The sequence below is a fragment of the Melospiza melodia genome, chromosome 6 (assembly GCF_035770615.1).
Source record: "Melospiza melodia melodia isolate bMelMel2 chromosome 6, bMelMel2.pri, whole genome shotgun sequence".
Lineage (NCBI taxonomy): Eukaryota > Metazoa > Chordata > Aves > Passeriformes > Passerellidae > Melospiza > Melospiza melodia.
In genome coordinates this window covers 12,519,700-12,537,851 of record NC_086199.1, presented here as the reverse complement: position 1 = coordinate 12,537,851, position 18,152 = coordinate 12,519,700, and the positions used below count along the sequence as shown (strand labels likewise).

At 36.4% G+C, this 18,152-nt stretch overlaps 1 protein-coding gene across 8 annotated transcripts in view; it reads left to right on the top strand.

Moving 5' to 3' along the window:
- EML1 (EMAP like 1) overlaps nucleotides 1–18,152 on the top strand; it is a 79,652-nt gene that overhangs the window by 38,330 nt on the left and 23,170 nt on the right. For 2 of the 8 annotated variants that reach the window (XM_063159977.1, XM_063159975.1), the window contains 5 exons: nucleotides 326–373; nucleotides 3,653–3,787; nucleotides 10,095–10,123; nucleotides 11,513–11,539; nucleotides 14,632–14,761. In XM_063159977.1, the coding sequence (XP_063016047.1) occupies nucleotides 326–373; nucleotides 3,653–3,787; nucleotides 10,095–10,123; nucleotides 11,513–11,539; nucleotides 14,632–14,761 (369 nt within the window). The remainder of the gene's footprint in view (nucleotides 1–325; nucleotides 374–3,652; nucleotides 3,788–10,094; nucleotides 10,124–11,512; nucleotides 11,540–14,631; nucleotides 14,762–18,152) is intronic. The other 6 variants (XM_063159978.1, XM_063159976.1, XM_063159983.1 and 3 more) reach the window with 5 other exon arrangements.

The window sequence follows — 18,152 nt, the reverse complement described above, 5'->3', positions numbered from 1 at the left end:
CTTAAGATAGCCTCTTTGATTTTTATTTTTTATTTTTAATTTTATTTTTGAGTCGCTTTACAAATGATCAGTCTATCGGGGCACTGCGGAGATTTTGTCATTCAAAGATACATTGGTGTTCTTAAATGTATGATTTGAAATGATCAAACATCTAACTGAGTGAATAAGCACTTTGTTGTTTACTCTTGCACGTGACTTCATATCTTGAAAGCATGCAATTTTGTCTTTTAATGTAAGTCTTGTAAATGTCTTGTTTCCACATTTGATCGTTGCATTCACTTTTTATTCTGCTTTGTTTACGCACCTCTCAATCTGGATTAAGCAGGTCTGTGAATCTTCTCAATGCATGCAAACTGAAAAAGCCTGCTCTAAGGTGAGGGATCCTTAATAGCTTTGTAGTGTTGAAGTTCAGTTGTTTTTCCTTTCCATTTCAATTCAACACATAGAAAGTGGCTGTTTTAGTAAAAGCATTAACATGATAGAACTGTAATTATTATTGTCATTTTTAACATTTCCAGAAGTACATGTCTAAAACTTTTTCATCATTGATAAATGCATCACACAACTTGGATAATAATAACGTCAGTGACTGTATCTGCATTATTTCATACTAACATAATTATTATTATGGGAGTATTAGACCACATTGCTGTCTCAAATAAGTTAAAAAATTGTGCAACTAAATGTTATCTTCTTAAATAATTGCAAACGCTCTCCTTTCGTATCACTAATGTGGAAGCCAAATTCTGGGATCCAGTTATACTCTTACAAACCCGTAAGTTAAATGAGTATTTTCTGTCATTTTAAATTCCTCCTCAGGTGACAGTGTATCTCTACTGTAGCTGTGGATATAATTTCTGGTGTTTAACAGTCTACCTAACAAAATGTGTATAATGCCAAAAATGAGTTAATATAATGGAGTTATAATCCTTGTTTCCAACCACCAACTAATACTTTTCATTGGGCTTTTGTTGTTGTTGAAAGTTTAAAATAAAATTTGTGAGAAGATAGCATTACTAATTAGCTTAAGCAGTGATGGACATAAATCATTACAGTTTAAAAGAATTTTACACCTGAGGTTAAAGTAGTTTTTCTACTGATTTGAGACTTCATTATTCAGAAAGAAGATAGAATTAAACTTCTAAATTTTAGTCACATCCTTTCATTTCTTATCCTTAATCTCATCTTTTGAATGTTGACAGCTATAAAAATAAAACCCCAAGCAACATTAAAATTAGTTTCAAATTGTTTCTGTAACTTATTTTTTTTTCTAAGATTATTATACTTTGATCATATCCTTAATTTAATTTTGGTGTAGGCTGACGTTGACGCTTCTTATCCTTAAAGAAGAAAATATGCATCAACATAAGCCTACACTGAAATTTTCCTAACCAGGAAAGAATGTCAAAATAAAGATATGGTCCTGACAAATCACACAGGATGTTTCTGTAATTAATGTATTTAATAGTGGAATACACATAATAATAAAACTATTTAATTTGGAATAAACATTTTCAGCATCAAAGTTTTATTTTTTAACTGGAGAAGTATTAAATTGGATGATGTTATGAGATGTGGGAAGAATAGTTAAATATTAACAGTAAATTCTTTAATTTACTAGAGAAGGTTTTTTCATGCATTTGACATTGAGATGGCTTGGATAATGTTAGTCTAGTGTAGGAAGTACGCTTCTGAAATTAAGACAGAACTAAATTCTTGTTGCTGCCTTTTCTCTTCCCCTATGAATGTATTTTGTTCTGTCTTTGTGTAATTTTGCATTCTGCTTGCTCTCTTACATTGCTTTCTCCACAGAAACACTATTTTTTTAATTTCAGCTTAATCATTTGAAGCTTGTTTTTATTACAAGAATGCAGCGCTGAACATCTGTCCTACCATCGCATGTACCAGAAGGTTTTTTTGTCAAGCTGCCTGAGATGCACCTTAACATGCAGATCTGCCCTGGATGGGCACTGCCTTCTTTTCAGAAAGGCCATTTCTTTCCAGAAAGACTCTGGTTCAGGTGTTCCCATCATTTCTGTAGCTGAGTCTGAGTTGTGGTGTTGAAACATTCCCCTCCTTGCTGGTAAAAATCCATTGGGGAGCAGAAATAAGTTTGGGGTTTTTTAAAGCAGATAGTGTACACCTGCTAGGCTAGGTGTTTTTTGGCCAGACAGAAAAGTCCATTTTGGTTCCACTAGTTATGGAGAGCCAACATACACCATACATGAAGTGGGACAGAGCCAGAGGAGCTGACTGAGATGGCAGGGCAGGGATAGCTGTTAGGGACTGCTGGGGAAGTTTGGAGTAGTCCTCAAGAATGAGATGAGTATTCTGATAAGCAGAACATCTCTGAGGGTATATGGAGGCTAAGAGGGAGGTGGTGGGGGATAAAAAAAAAGTGTGACTAGGATAAGACTGACCTTAAAGGAGCAAGTACCAAAGTTTTCACAGTGGGATGGAGGTTGTGGTTGGAATTTGGGTGGAGAGATGTGAACTGGAATCATTGGTTTCCCTGGTTTCTGGGGTGAGAGAGCTGTGGAAGGTGGTTATTTAGTATGGGGATTTTATAACTTAAGGGGGATATTTTCATTATGATTTCTGCAGGGGAGAAAATAGTGCAGGACTGAAATGGGGGGAAATGAGACCCTGACACTGAGTCCTGTTGTTCAGCTGCTGCCATGGGGCTGATTTCTGCCTCAGTCTGGGTACTGCTGCCTGGGCCTCTGTGCTTCCAAGGGCCTGCAGCAACCTGTAAAGCATTACCTGCTTTGGGGCCTCACCCTTAGCTGCCCCCCCTCTTGCTAGGAAGCACTGCTTTAGAGAGAAGTGCTTTGGTCAATAACTTGTCTCCTATAAAGTGTAAGTTCTGAATGAGCTTCTCTTAATTTACTAAGTAGCACTGCTTATGTTTTGGCTCCCATTTTTCCATCACGGAGAGCTGGATGTCTAAGGGGTGCCATAAAGCCACACAGGAGCTCCCTTGATAGCTATCTTGGCAGGAAGGATGGTTGAAGAGTGAGAGGGTAGGGTGAGCTCTAAGCCTTGGAGAAATGTCCTGTCAGGACATGTGGGGCATATAATCTATTCATACATGTAACTAGGAAGCATACATTTTTGTCAACAACATAAAAATGCAGGCTAGCTCACCATTAATTGCAGTTTGGAGTTTGTTAAAACTAGCTTTGAACCACAGAGTAATTGATATTGGATGAAGACCCAAAGTTAGCTTGCTTGTGTTCAAATTTTGACATACTTTTGGCATTCTCTGTAGTCTGGCTGGAAATGTCAGGCAATGCTTTCTCTTTAAATCTTTCACTTCTTTGTAAGAGAATCCAAAAGTTCAGAAGTATGGAGTGGTAGTGAGGGATTTGAAACGTGACCCGGGAAAGATTGTAACCACTCTATGAAATTGGTTTAGCCCATCTTCTTTTTTATGATTAAGTAAAAAGCGCTATGTTTGTCTCTGTTGCACCAGATACTCACCAAAACGCTTACATAGGCTCTTTAACAAATCAAGTTAAGATTTTTTTTTTTAAATCATAGTTATTTTTTTTAGGGTTAGTGTTCTACTTGACACATTTCTCATAAATATTTATTGTAGAATATATACTTTTACAAGTGCCACTGTGAAACTTGCTCCTTGTTTTATTAGCACCATTAAGAGAACCAGTTCAGCTGAGCGTGTGTCCCCAGGAGGTCGGAGGGAAAGCTATGGAGATTCCAAAGGGAGTCGCAACCGCACTGGTTCCACCAGCAGTTCATCTAGTGGTAAAAAGAACAGTGAAAGGTAATGTCATCTAAGTACCTATCCCCTTTCTCTGCCTCCTGCTCTAATAATGAAATTAGTTTCTTTAGTGAAATTAGTTTTTCTTGTTTAAAATATTGGAAGCTTTTTTTTTTAACAAAGCTCCAATTCTTGGACCAAAATATATATTAAAACATTTGAAATAAAACAGGTTTTCATATTTAGATTAAATTTAGATTAAATTTATTTGCCTTATTTCTAAACTATAAACAGTGTGAGAACTTAGAGTTTCCCAGGAAAGTTCATAATTATTAAACATGCCTTTTCTAATATCTTAGTGGTTTCCCTTGGTCTTTGTATTCCTGACAAGTACTTCTTTGAGTTTCTGGTTGTGGTGCCTTGACCCCAGCTGGCATCTAGGTATCACACAGCCATTCACTTCCTGTCCTCCAGTGGGATGAGGAGAAGAAAATAGGAAGAGCAAAAGTGAGAAAACTCATAAATCAAGATAAAGCTAGTTTAAGAAGTGAAGGAAAGAGGAAGAAAAACCAAAACAATTGCTGAGAAGCATTCAGCCACCACATCCCACATGTAGATTGATGTCCAGCCAGTCTCTGAACTATGAATGCCTTGATCTGACAGCCAGATTAAATATAAACGAAGAGAGAGGTTTACATGCAAGTACTGTTCAATGAAGCAGAATGAAGTGATGCCTATCTCTGTGTATCTTTGATCATGCTTCTCTGTATTGCTGACAGCACAGAGAAAAGAGGATATCTTGTCGAAGGGTTTCAGACTTAGGATAGCCTTGAACAAATAGCTTTTTCATTGAGGTTCATCAGTATTGTCAGTATAGGTCAAGCAGTTCTTTCCTGTATTTCCTAGTCAGAATTTAGTTTCAGTCATTTCACTTGACCTGTTCTATTGCAGTTTCCTTTGCAAGAAATGGTGTTGATGGTACTGTTTCACTGTCTCACTGATGATGTGGCCATAGAAACACAATGTTAATGAAGCTCAACTAATAACTTAATTTACCTGCTCTCTTTGGGCATCAATGCCGTTACACAAGTCATTGTCAATGTTGTGGCACAAAATGTTCCTCCCTTTTTATCCCCTTAGCATATTTGCTCGAGTAAGGAGTGACTGAGCTGGTTGTGTACTATTTTACAACCCAAATATGGGTGATTACATTATTAATAGCTAGGTTTCTGGCCTATGTTTTCAGCTATGAAGCAAGACAGCAAGTGTGCAAACTATGGAACTTAGAATAAGTTATGGATTGAAATAAAAGGGCAGACTAGTAAGGGTGGCACTTTGTGGCTGTTTGCTACAAGCTGCCTGAACAGGAGGAAGTGCAAGGGGTCTTTTACAGGCAGCTTGAAGCAGCCTCAAAGTTACAGGCCCTGGTTCTTGTGGGAGACTTTATCTACCTGGACATCTGCTGGAGAAGCAACACAGCAAAGCACAAACAGTCCAAGAGGTTCCTGGAAAGCATTGATGGCAACTTCCTGTCACAGGTAGTGGAAGATCCCACAAGGAGTAGTGTGCTGCCTGACCTTGTGATAACAAGCAGGGAAGGCCCTGTTGGAGATGTGAAGGTTGGAAGCAGCTTTGGTTGTCATGACCATGAGCTGGAGTTCAGTACCAGGAAGGGATGAAGCAGGGCAGCAAGTAAGATGTTTACCATGGACTTCAAGAGTTAACTTTAGCCTGCTCAGGAATCTTGGAAGAATCCCATGGAAACAGGACCTGCAGGGAAGAGGAATCCAAGAGAGTTGGTTGATATTCAAGGATCACTTCCTCTAGGCTCAAGAATCATGCATCCACATGAGCAAGAAATTAGAAAAAGTGGGCGAGAGACCTGCATGCATGGAGGATAAAGGAGAAAGTGTTCTGGTGGACAACAAGCTGTCCATGGGTTATGTCCAAGTGTGCCCTTGTGGCCAGGAAGGCCAGTGGAATCCTAGGATGCAATAGGAAGAGCACTGCCAGCAGCTTGAGGGAGGAAAATCATAGAATTGTCAAGGTTGGAAGAGACCTTTTAGATCATCAAGTCCAACCATCCAGTTCTGCCCTTCTACTCAGCCCTGGTGAGGCACATCAGGAGTGCTGTGTCCAGTTCTGGGCTCCTCAGTCCAAGAGGGACATGGAGCTCCTGGAGTGAGTCCAGCAGAGGGCTACAAAGTTGATCAAGGAACTGGAGCAGGTCTCTTACAACGAAAGGCTGAGGTAGCTGGGCCTGTTCAGCCTCAAAACAGCTGAGAGGGAGCCTCAGTGATGTCTACAAATAGCTGAGCAGAGGGTGTCAAGAAGATGGAGCCAGGCTCTTCTCAGTAATGCCAAGCAATAAGTAGAGGCAATGGGCAGCAACTGATGCACAGGAATAGGAGGAAAATGTTTTTACGGTGTGGGTGACTGAGCACTAGAAAATATTGTCCAGAGATATTGTGGAGTCTCCCTCAGTGGAGATATCTGAAAACTGTCTGGACGAAATTCTGTGCCATGTGCTCTGGTACAACCTTGCTTGAGCAGGGAGGTTGGACCAGGTGAACAACTGTGATCCCTTCCAGCCTGACTTGTGACTCAGTGAAAGGTTTAGAAAATCAAAGGAATAATGAAAAAATTTAAATACTATCAGAGAAAACGTTATAAAATTGTAACTAAGGAAGATGTAATATTTACACAAATTAACATGTTGTTTGCATTCTGCATCTATGCATGTGAATGAAGTTTGATAAGCCAACAGAATTCCACAGGGCCTTCTGGTACTTATAGAAATTTGACTCTATCTTAGCATCTGAATTTTTTTTCCTGTAATATTTTTGTAAGATAATTATAAGCAACAAATAACTAATAGATGTGGGTTTCATTTTGTTTCTAAGATTTTTGTACCTCAAGATTTCTAAAAGACAAATATAACTGAAAAAAAACTTATTGTAGCAATACATAATATCCATAAATAATATTAATTTTGAGAGGAAAAGCAATCTCTTATTAGTTTACTTGGGAACAAAGTGTCTCTCTGCATGTGCAGATTTGAAAATCTCTCTACCCTTGTAGAGAATATATAACTGCACACGTCTGAATTAGCAAACCAAGCATCAACAATCCTAGGGACAAGTGAGCCTGAAAGGTTTTAAAGGCAAAACAAAGCAAAATCCATAATGACCAGTGAAGGGACAGCTAAAAGACCAGCTCACTCTAATTTAAGTTGCAAATTCTGTAAAGTGTTGCAAGGATGTGTAACTTCATGCAGCTACTTTGCCTTGGTGAAGTTATTAGCATGGAGCTGCTGTTTTCTGTATTGATCTCCTGAAATGGTTGGATTTTTTTCCTAAGGCTTTGCTTTTTAATTTACATCTATGTATAACTTCCTACTCTATCACACATACCAAATTGTGTCAACAGCCATTATGTGATTACCTCATTGATTAAAATAACTTTATCTTCTATAAACAAAACAAACATCTTATGGATAGTTTTTCTTAAAAAAAACTAGTTTCTATACTTAGATGGGTAGACTTTTTTCTGGAATATGAAAAACTATTATTTCACCTACCAGTGGGGAATCTCATTGCTTTTCCAATTTGCTGTAGTAATTTACTATAGTTTTTGTAAAAGTTTTAACAAACATGATCCTACAGTGCCCTTGCTCTGTGTATTTTATATAAAAAATTGCATTAGATCAAGTGCCCAAAAGATGAATTCAGTGTGTGTTGTACAGTGGAAGATCTACAGGTCACAATCTAAAACAATACAGTGCTTTGCAAAGTCAAGTTTATGGATATATCTCTGATCCTGCTACCTGTTTAAGGTGACAATTATCTGAAATTAGTTATATGTTAAAGCTACTGAACACATGAAGTGAGACTATTAGTTTATTCATTTAAATTAAGGAAAGCTATGACTTCTATGAACTATATAGATGTACTGTATGCTTGAAAATTGATTCCAAAATAGCTGAGAAATAAAAACATTGCAACAAAATAATGGTTATCTGCAAAATGTTTTGGTTTTCCTTTATGATTGACCACTGTACTTGAGATGCATTTTTAATTTTTATGCACTATTTCAACAGAAACTCAATGGTTATGTCATTTTGCAATTGTTAGGCAACAAAAGTTCGAGGGAAATCACTCAGGATTTGGGGAGAAGATTCAGCACACAAGGCATGCAATGGTTAAGTAAAGTGCAAGTATTCCAAGGAACTAATCAAGAGCACATGTTAGATTGCCTCAAGTGGTGTTCATGATGTTGGTGCCACTGTGAAAACAGTATGGGTAGAGACTTTCCCCCTCATTTCTGTCCCATGCAGCCTGTTCAGCACCCCAGCTTTCACCTCCCTGAAGAGTGAGTGTCCTTATCCTGTGGAAGGGGGTGGCTAAAGACTTGCCTCGTGCTTCCTCTTGAAACTGAGCAACCGTGCAAAATACAAAGCAAGAGTTATGGGAAGGAAAATGATGATTCTGTATGCTGGGACTAAGACTGGCCCCCAAAAGCTGTCTGTATGTGTGAAAGAGTGAGGAAGAGTGTGCTAACCTAACCATCTACTCACAGTCTGTTTGTATTCGTGACCCCTTTGCATCCCTTCCAGCTTGAGATATTCCATTACTCTGTTTTTGAAAGCCTGTAGGGTTGTAGGCTGTTATGCAAAGCCAGAATGCTATAGAAAGCTCTTTCAAGAAGCTTTGAGCATAAGGAGATGACCATAATCTCCCATGCTACTGTGAAGTGTCCCCCCTCCTGTAGCTATCAGCCAGGAGTAAGCCTTCCTGAGGGCTAGTTAATAGGATGTGACTCAAGTTCAGGGAAAAGGGTAGTCAGAGCTCTGAGCTGTGTGTGGTTAGGGTTTGTGTAATTAGGAAGTACAGATGATTTGCTTTATTACTGTCATGAATCAGCCTTTCACATTTGCTTGATTAGCTTGAATAGGTCAGCATGGTCTGTTTAGAGCTAGGGACTGTTTTCTCTCTAATATGGCTGCATTTCTGACTAGTGCTTCATCCCATGAAGTTTTTTGTTTTCTAAAAATATCTTCATTTGTAAGAAAATGTTCATCTTGTTGTTAACAATGGCAGCACATCATGCTATTTATATAAATGACATTGGCTGTGTATGCCAGCTTGAAGCATGTATTTTGATGCATGATTAACACAAAGGCTGATATTATGGAAAGTTGCTAAATCAGGAGTAGAATCAGAATTAATTTGGTTTGGTTTGGGTTTATCATTAAGTAAAGTATTATTCTCAATATAAGTGTCAAACCAAAGCAAAGGGAAAAATGCATTAGAATTATTTGCTACATCTTTCATTTTATTGAGAGAGAATCTTTTATGCTTAAAAAAACCTGTGTGCAAAAATCCAACACAGTCTTGTTTCTTTTTTTGATTTCTCCTTATTGCCCACTGCAGTCTAGAAGAGGGTGTTGAGATGGCATCAAGCTCTAGGAATACTTCATACTTCAGTATTTCTCCATCAGAATGATGGGGGGTTCACCCATTTTGGGATCACCCTAAGAAACTTTCAGCATTATCTTATACTTCAAAAGTTTTATTGCATTAAAAAAGAGGGAACTGGGAAGAGAAATACCTGCATAATATAACTTCATGTCCTTCCATTCTTCATCAGAAACAACACTCTCAAACTTGATTTACAGGGGCAAAGGACAAAAACAACAAATGACTAGAAACAAATTTCTTAACAAAGATTCTTTCCTTTTGGCCAGGGTAGTGCTATCCAGAGAGGTTCTCAACATGCTGTATGTATTTTCCCCTCAAGTTTTCCCAAATATTTTCTCAAGACAAAAAGAAAAACCCATTTCCAGTTGTTTTGCAAGCAGCTGTGCAGTGACAAACAGAAGACATTTTAATCATGGTTATGTGCTTTCTGTGTTTTATCGAGTACTGTCATTCACCCAGGAACAACTGGGCAGTTCCATGCTTTATGTGAAGTCTTTGGAAAAAGCAGGATTCAAACTTTGATTTGCTCCTTAAATCCAGACTGGAAACCAAAAATGATACAGCTGCTCGTGGCCAGTTTCTGTGTTCTCCTGTAATTGGACTAACTTCACAGAAGAAGAGAATTTGGTAGTTAGTAGAAGAAGATCTATAATTTTGAGAATGTAATGAGAATTGAATGTAAAGTGTAAATCAAGGATGCTTACGGTTTTCAGTTGTTTTTTGCCTGGGGATTTACTTTGTAAATAATGTAATTGAAAAAGTATTTTTATTCATACATACACTCAAGAAAAATTTATTTTATTTTTACTTTTATGTCATATTGATACATATACATGTGCAGACTGTATGTACATGCTTTTAAAATAGTAATTTCTTCATTATTTTCACAGCAAACCCAAGGAACCAATGTTCAGTGCAGGTAGGAACTTTTAAAATTTTTAAGCAGATAGTAACTGTGATTGGGTTCCCCCACTAGCCCCCTTTCTTCTGTGGCTGCCTAGAAATTGGGATTGGGAATCTAAACATGATACTTACAGGCTGCTGCTGATATATTATTAAAAAGTTTATCAATTCATCTAGATTTTATTGATGCAATAGATTTATTTAACAGTTGAGATTGTTTGTAAGAAGACAAGGACAAAAAACACCATGTCTTCTTACTCCACATATGTCTTCTCTTTCAAAGCAGTATTAAGGTTTTGGTAATTAAAGCATTGCCAAGTTCATGTTAATCATAAAACGGTGCCCTCTAAAGATTGCTACATCTGTCCCAAAGCCTTGTAATGCAATATGTCAAATTAAAAATAAAAAGGTGGTTTGTTACTACAGTTTTGGTAATTTCTCTTTAATTTGAAAAGCACTTCAATTTTTTCCAACTTAGATATTATCCCTGCTGAAAGATTTTGAGAGTGAAATAGCAGGTGTAAGTGAAAGCAGTGTTTGTTCTTGTCATTAGACAGTTAAAAATTTTGAAGAGTCTTAATGAAAATATGAAGCTGAGTAGTGTATATAACAGTTATTTTTGTTCTGAAAAGTCAACAACAACTAAAATAAAAATTTCTTTTAGCAAAATAGGGAAGGGAAAAAACCGTGTTGATGTATCAGATGTATTGTATTATTTTTATGCATAGTTCTATGACAGTAATCATACATTAAGCTGAAAAAGTTGGAGATCCTTTGTTTACTGCATGGATTGATCAGCATCCAACAAGGCTTTTAAGCCATGTTTCAGGGTTTAATGTAACTGATTTTGAAGTCAGTAATACATGAAATTAAATAAGCACTTAAGTCTCTTGTGACAATATATTCATGGTTCATGTCCCTTCCATAAAAACTGATTGTTTAGAAAAACAAAACTTCTGATTTGCACAGAATATGGTTTCCTTGCCTAATATTTCTCCTTCCCTTATACCATGTAAAAAAGGTGTTTTTAATATTTTTTCTTCTGCCACTTTTCCCATAGATAAAAGTCAGTAATTAAACAGATGTGACACTACATTGATGTCCTTCTTACCTAGACGAAATTCCTACTGAAATAAATTTTTTTTCTTAGAAGGTTATACTTGGTGTTTTGCTTAAATTTATGGTTACATAATGGAGTTTAAGCCAGTGTTTTAATGGTAGAACCAAACAGAGGCCCCTAACTGAGGAAAGAGGTTTAGAAGGTAATGGTTCAGTGTTTTGTCAAGCCCCAGGTTAGCCTGCAGCAGACTAAGACTGGACAGCCTCTAGAGCAGGTATTTAGAGAGTTATTGTATTCAAACACATCTTTATCTAGCCCTTCTGTCTCTGTCTCTGTAATCACAAGGGAAGCGCCGTGTGACACACTGCAAAGGTAGGCTTCACTTCCAAAACCTCATAGCTCTCGAAGCAAAATGGCTCTGGTGGGATAACAGCTCAATATTTATACAGCAGTTTTCTAACTTGTGTGCATTTTGCAATGTGAAAACTTTTCTAGTTCTTTTGAGTGAAACAAAAATGTTATACCATTTATTATATGATCTACTGAATTATAACCCTCAGGTGCACTTTATTCGTAATAATGGGTTATAATTTACATTCCTGCGGACTTAGTCCTAAGAATTTGAATTAGATAAAAAATGTTGAGAGAGCTATATGGCAACACGTGGATGTTCACTGTGTTTGAAATGGCATTCTGCACTTCTGCTGAAATTTGTATAGAATTTGCCCCTTTGTTGGCTGTTTTGCTGTTAGCCTAACATGATCATAGAAGCCTTTGTTTTTTCTTGCTTTTTCTTGTTGAGTAGATTGTAGATTTTTCTGAATCTTAAATAAACAGACCTAGGCCTACAACTAATTTCTCATTGCTTTTTGCTTAGTGTCATAAAGCAGAGTTACATTTGGTGAACATACCATGTTGGTGTTTAAAGCTTTAGTTAAGTTGTAGTGTAAATATGCACATTTTTGATGCATGTTTATATCTGTGATCTAATCACAGATTTATCTGCTTTTTAGAAATAGCTATATCCTAACAGTTTTTCCACTAATCAGTGTCTTTCAGCTTTGCAATAAATGTGAATTTCACAAAGCAAAAAATGTTTGTTCTCAAAGCAAAGTCTATTAGAGAGTCTCTACCTCTGTGTATTCTTTGTACAAATTTATACATGCAGTCGGTGGTGGTGTCCTTTGCAGATCCCACTGGCATTGATGTCCTTCTTATTTCAGTTCATTAGCTGTTCATTTATGCAACAACAATATCAAATTTACAAAACTGCAGATGTAAAAGATACATTTGTCTAAAAGTTTCACTCTTGGTCTGTCTTTGTAGTTTGATGATTGTCTCTCTTTACATCTATATCTTTACATTTAGAACTCTGCTGTCTTAAAACTTAGTTAAGAAAAGTATGAAAAAGAGGAGATTGATTGTGTAGATGATGTATTTGGGTTAGGAACAAAAACTAGTAGAGGTGGAATATTACCAGAAGTTAGAAATAACTACACAGTATGACCTCTATACTGGGCCTAATCAGCCTAAGTTCCTTTTTACAGTTAGGAGAGAAACATACACACATTCTGAGGGCATAATTCATATACTTGTTGTAATATTCTTGATATAGTTTATTTTCCTAGTCTGGTGTGACTAGGTCAAATGCTCCCACTGTAGATGGCTAAATGCATGTGTTATGAGTCCTGTAAGCTTCAGGTGAGAAAAGCAGCTTGGTGAATTAAACTTTGGTTCATTCACAGCCTTTGATAAGTATAGCCAGTAGTTGTCATTGCTGAAAATCTGTTGACTTCCAGTGCACCAGCATCAGCAGTGTTGGCACGTGTTTGAAGCTCATTAAATAGATGCTGCATGCGCATACAAATAGTGCTGTAATGCTTTGCTATTTAATGCTCTACCCTCTATTTTATTTTCCAATACAGATATATTGGAGTAGATTTTTGAAACAATTCCAATATTCTATCATTTTAACAGACATCTTGAAGTTCCAACCTTCTGTCACCATTATTTCATCATTATTATCTCTTCTTTTTAACATTAAGTTTTCTGTTGCTTTCACTTTATGTATGTGTTCTGTAAAGAAGCTAGAGAGACCTAAATGTAACTTTACTGTGACAGGTCAGGTAGATCTCTTTCCCATATGACTTAGTGTAAAGGCAAAATACACATCTAGTTAGGTAATAGAGCATTGCTATGATGTTTATTTGTTCAATCAATAATTCTTATTAATTTAGTCAGGATTTGTAGCATATGCATATTTCAAATTAAAATAAAGCCTTAGCTTTCAAATTTAAAAAATAGTGGTATATTTGTAATGATACTTAAAAATTCATAGCATAATTTAACAGTCCTAAATTGTATCATTTTTTTTTCATTTACATGATTTTTGTTACTTTTGCCCTTCCATTTCCTCTGTGCCCACGATTATTCTGTCTAGTAACTCTACAGATGTCACTGACTCCAAAACTGCTTGATTCGCATGCGAACAAGGCTGAACCCCTTGATCTGCCGATGGAGCAGCAAGAGCCAGCACGTTCTGAATCTGGACAAACTTCATCAGAAGTTCACAGGACACCCACTTTGGCCTTGCCACTTCCCAAAAGTCCTAGTCAGACCTTCATGGCATTTCCCAGATCTCCTAGTTTTATAAGCCCCATGAAGTCCCCAAGTCAGTACTTCCAGATCTGTTATTAATCTCTGCTTCTCTGCCCCAAAAATATTTCTTACCAGTTCAACAGATTACTTTTAGTATTTTCTTCTAGAAATGTTTACTTCTGTCAGCCAATTGAGTTTTTGTAGCTTCTCTCCTGTATGTCATTTTCCTTTCTTTTAATGTGCTGTCAATGTTGTCATTCTTTTCTCAATGTTTAGTAATTCTTAAAGCACATTTATTTTCTGCATGTACATCAGCATGATTCCTCTTACTAATTGTTTGTGTTCCTTATTTCGAATGTATCTCTAACACTGTATCAAGTGTAAAGCATATCTTTACACTGGGATGCAAAGAATGCGACTGAGTGTTGGAAAATAATTTAGATGCTGATGCTCAACTGTAAACATTGATTAAAAAATAAAATTAATTTAAAGTGGCATTTCTGCGTTAATTGTAATCTTTGATGTATTCCCCTACATTTTTAATATTTAAGAACCATAATATTGTAACATTTTTTTAAAAAATTCAATTTCAGACCTTTCTGTTTTGTAATTCTTCATGGCATTGTCTAGTTCTAATTCTGCTACTCAGAATATTTAGAGGAAGAAGGGACTTTGTATGTTTTTAAAAATTCTGCTTAGTGATTATGATTTAGGAAAAAAAAACCTGCTAAATTTCTAAGTTTGAGATTGCATGTCATTTTATAATTGTAATGCACCAAACTGTTATGTGTGAAGGGATGGAGGAGCACTGGAATTCTCCCCAATGGCTTTTTTGTGTAACAGTAAACATTTCTGACCTTTTGTAGAGGAAGGATACGTAAAAATGTTTCTTCGTGGACGTCCTGTTACCATGTACATGCCCAAAGAGCAAGTGGAATCTTACAATTTGGAAGCAAAAGTAGAACTACCAGCCAAGAGGCTTAAACTGGAATGGGTGTATCCTTTCTGTGCTGGAGGACTACTGGAAATCAATCATTCCATAATGATTTGGGTTAAATAACTTCTCGAGCTAAAGTATAGCAGGATTAAGGTCATAGGGTTCATTTAATTGCTGAAGTGACATTCCATTGAAAATAGGTGTTAACTTCTTGAGGCTGCTGTTCTTCACCTTGTAAAGTACAGGGTGGCAGCTTAAGAAAGATTTTGCTTAAATGTTGCCTAAAGGTTAAGTCTGAAGCATTCTAATTAGCCAAGGATTAAACTAGGCATATCATAAGAATGTAGTGAGATGGGATTATTAATTATAATATGCATAAGACAAGCTCATGTTTTTTTCTAGTTCTTAGCAGTAATTTATCATTTTAAACTATTTTATAAAATGTACACCATTGTCCTTAAGAGGATGGTACATTCAACTGGAATAAGCCCTGAACTGAGTAGTGCTGTGCAACTGATACATGCTTAGCCATAAAATTTATAAAATGTAATATATAGAATAATATTTGGATTTGTATCTTAAGGGGGGTTAAACACCACAAATACTGAGCAACCAGATTTTTCCACTGACTTCTATGAGTGGACATAATTGCAGAAATCTAACGAAAGCAATCAGTGTTTCATGACATAAAAAAGTTTTCCTATTTCACGTTTAAGTATAATGATAGAATATATTCTTTATTTTAAAAAAGACATTTCACTTTTATATAATCTTATATATAATAAACGATTCAAGATAAAATATATGTTTATGTTTTTTCTTGAATCAAGATCTGAGTTTATTTGTAATATCCGTTATCTCTAGAGAGATGATGTCTTCATAAGGTTTTCTCTTGAAAGAAAAATCTCTTTTCTGGTTGCAGTGAAAATAGGAAATTACTTTGACTTCATAAAAGAAGACAGACTGCATATAGTCTTTTTCAAAGTTGTATAAATAGAACTGCATGTGGTTTCAGAATGTTCAGAGAGTTTCCAAAAGTCCCTTTGTATTCACAAGAGATTAATGACAGATTTAGTAACCATTCTTATTACTCCTATTTCAGCTGAGGCTGTATGTTCTATCCCATTCTGCTGGAACTGCATAGATAGTACATGCACAAATAAGTGAAGAGGAGTCAAAAAGACAAAAAGATCCATAAAATTAATAAAACAGGTGAGATTACAGTGATAAATGCTGCTTGCAGCATTTTACCATCTAATTGTACAGGTTCTCACCATTTATCACAACAGAACTGAATTATGTCTTTTGCAGTTGTAAGGAGCTCTTCACTCAAGGGGCCTAAGGATGGTAAGGAGGAAGTGTTAGAAAGCTCACGGAAACAACAGAACACCCAAGCATGACACAAAGCAGAGTGTCATTAGCAGCATGTAGGTGGAACCTGACATCAATATTTCAGATTATTATAAGAAATTCTAATTAGAGTATGTCATAATTTCAGTCTCATTAGTTTCTCAGTTAAGCTTATTTAAATGACTGAATATTTGCCCGATGGATTATTATTTTTAGTTTGAATATTCATATGTCCTTCCAGGTGTGTGTCCATATACCCAGCAGAATCCTGTCTAAGGTTGTCTAAGAATAGAAGAGGTGTGAATTAATAAAACAATCTAACTAACCCTAGATGGTTATACTAAATGGTATTGAGGAGGAGGTAGTTTTTTTCCAAAAATACTGTGCTAGCTTCTTCTGTTTCTAATTTATTTGCAATTAAATCCAATCATGATATCCATACTTAATATTTATAGCAATGGAAGGTATAGAAAGACAATTAAATGTATATGGGAGATTTAGAAAGACAATTAAAAATAAATTTTAAAAATGGGGGAGAAGGTAATGCCTACTTTACAGACTATAACAAGGGGAAGAGAAACTGTGAGCAGGAGCATAAGATCATTTATGAAGAAAGATAAATATAGCAGAAAACCAAGCAATATTGCAGGCATTCATTCCAGTTGAGCTGGAGAAGCTGCACTGCTTGATTGGAGGGTAACGGAACTGGAATAGGAAAAAACATCTTTGTAACAGATAAATGAGTGCAGCTGTGGGAGTACAGCCAGAAATGCTCTATAATGTAAGAATGGGGATAGGGAAACAAGATATTGGAGGTGGTGTGGACAAATGGAAAGGAAAGCAGAGTATGATGAGAAACAGCAGGAAGAAAACCTAATGTGTACAGATTTCAGGGCATTCCAGAACCATGAAGAGTTATTACAGTCACGTTAACAGCTGTCTGGGTAAGCTGAAAAAGGTTCACACCTTTGATATATTATCATATATATTAGGACACGAAGAAACAAAAACAGTGAGTGATGAAGTGTGAGGGGGGCTGGAGCAGAGGTGGAAAATCCAAGTAAGAATTTGCACTAGGGACATCAGGGCCTGCCCAGATCCATTTAAGAGAAACTCACTTGGCAGGCAGGAGGTTTGAAACAAAAACTGCAGGCCAAATGAAAAGAAAAGGTCAAGGTAACACTCCCTGAAATGCCAGCTCACCAAATCCGAGTCGAAGCCACCAAATCCAAGTGTGGGAAACAGTGAGGAGAAGGAGGGATCAACCCCAGGAGTTTGCATTTGAGAAAAAAGGCCGATAGAAAGAAATTGAGTGTTTGACAACAGCAGTCATGTGAAGGGTTGAATGCAGCATTGTTCCCCACAAGAAGAATAGTATAGAAAGGAGATTTTCCCTAAAGAATGTAATCTTTCCCATTTAATGGCTATTTTTGTGCACTGAGATTTGTTACTTATGCATGTTTGTGTAATGTTCTCCACTTTTTTTAGAAGTTCAATTCCTTACACTAACTTTAGCTGCTGGTTCACTATAAATTTGATTATATGTTGTTGAACTAGGGGGATATTATGTTGGCTTCAATTCATAATGCTATCTGGCCTTAGAGAAAAAAAATAAATGTAAAAAAATTAATCATTGTCCAGCAATCTAGAGTAGTAACACCAACTATCACAGACAGATTCAGATTGATAGTAAATTCTATGTAATTTAAGATATTGATTGTTTCAATGTCATTGCACTTTAATATCTCAAGAAACTTTGGCTGAGATGTTTCAATTTATGAGACTAAAAGCTCTATTTCTGAATTCACACTTTAATAATTGGGTATGCTGCACTACTTCTATTGCATTTATAAGAAAAAATCAGCAAGCTGTTTCTTATAAAATAGGTATTTTTATAGGATAACAATTGACCTTATTACTTCAACAATGTTAAAATGACTATTTTAGTTTGAGTGGCTTGTCATTGACCATCTAGAATAGTGCACAAGTGTGTCTTGTTTAGAGCATGTAAATGGGGTTTCATTATCTGCCCATGTATTTTTCACAGCCAGTTCCTCCATACTGACTGCATTAGAATGCACTTCTGTTTTGCCAAGATTC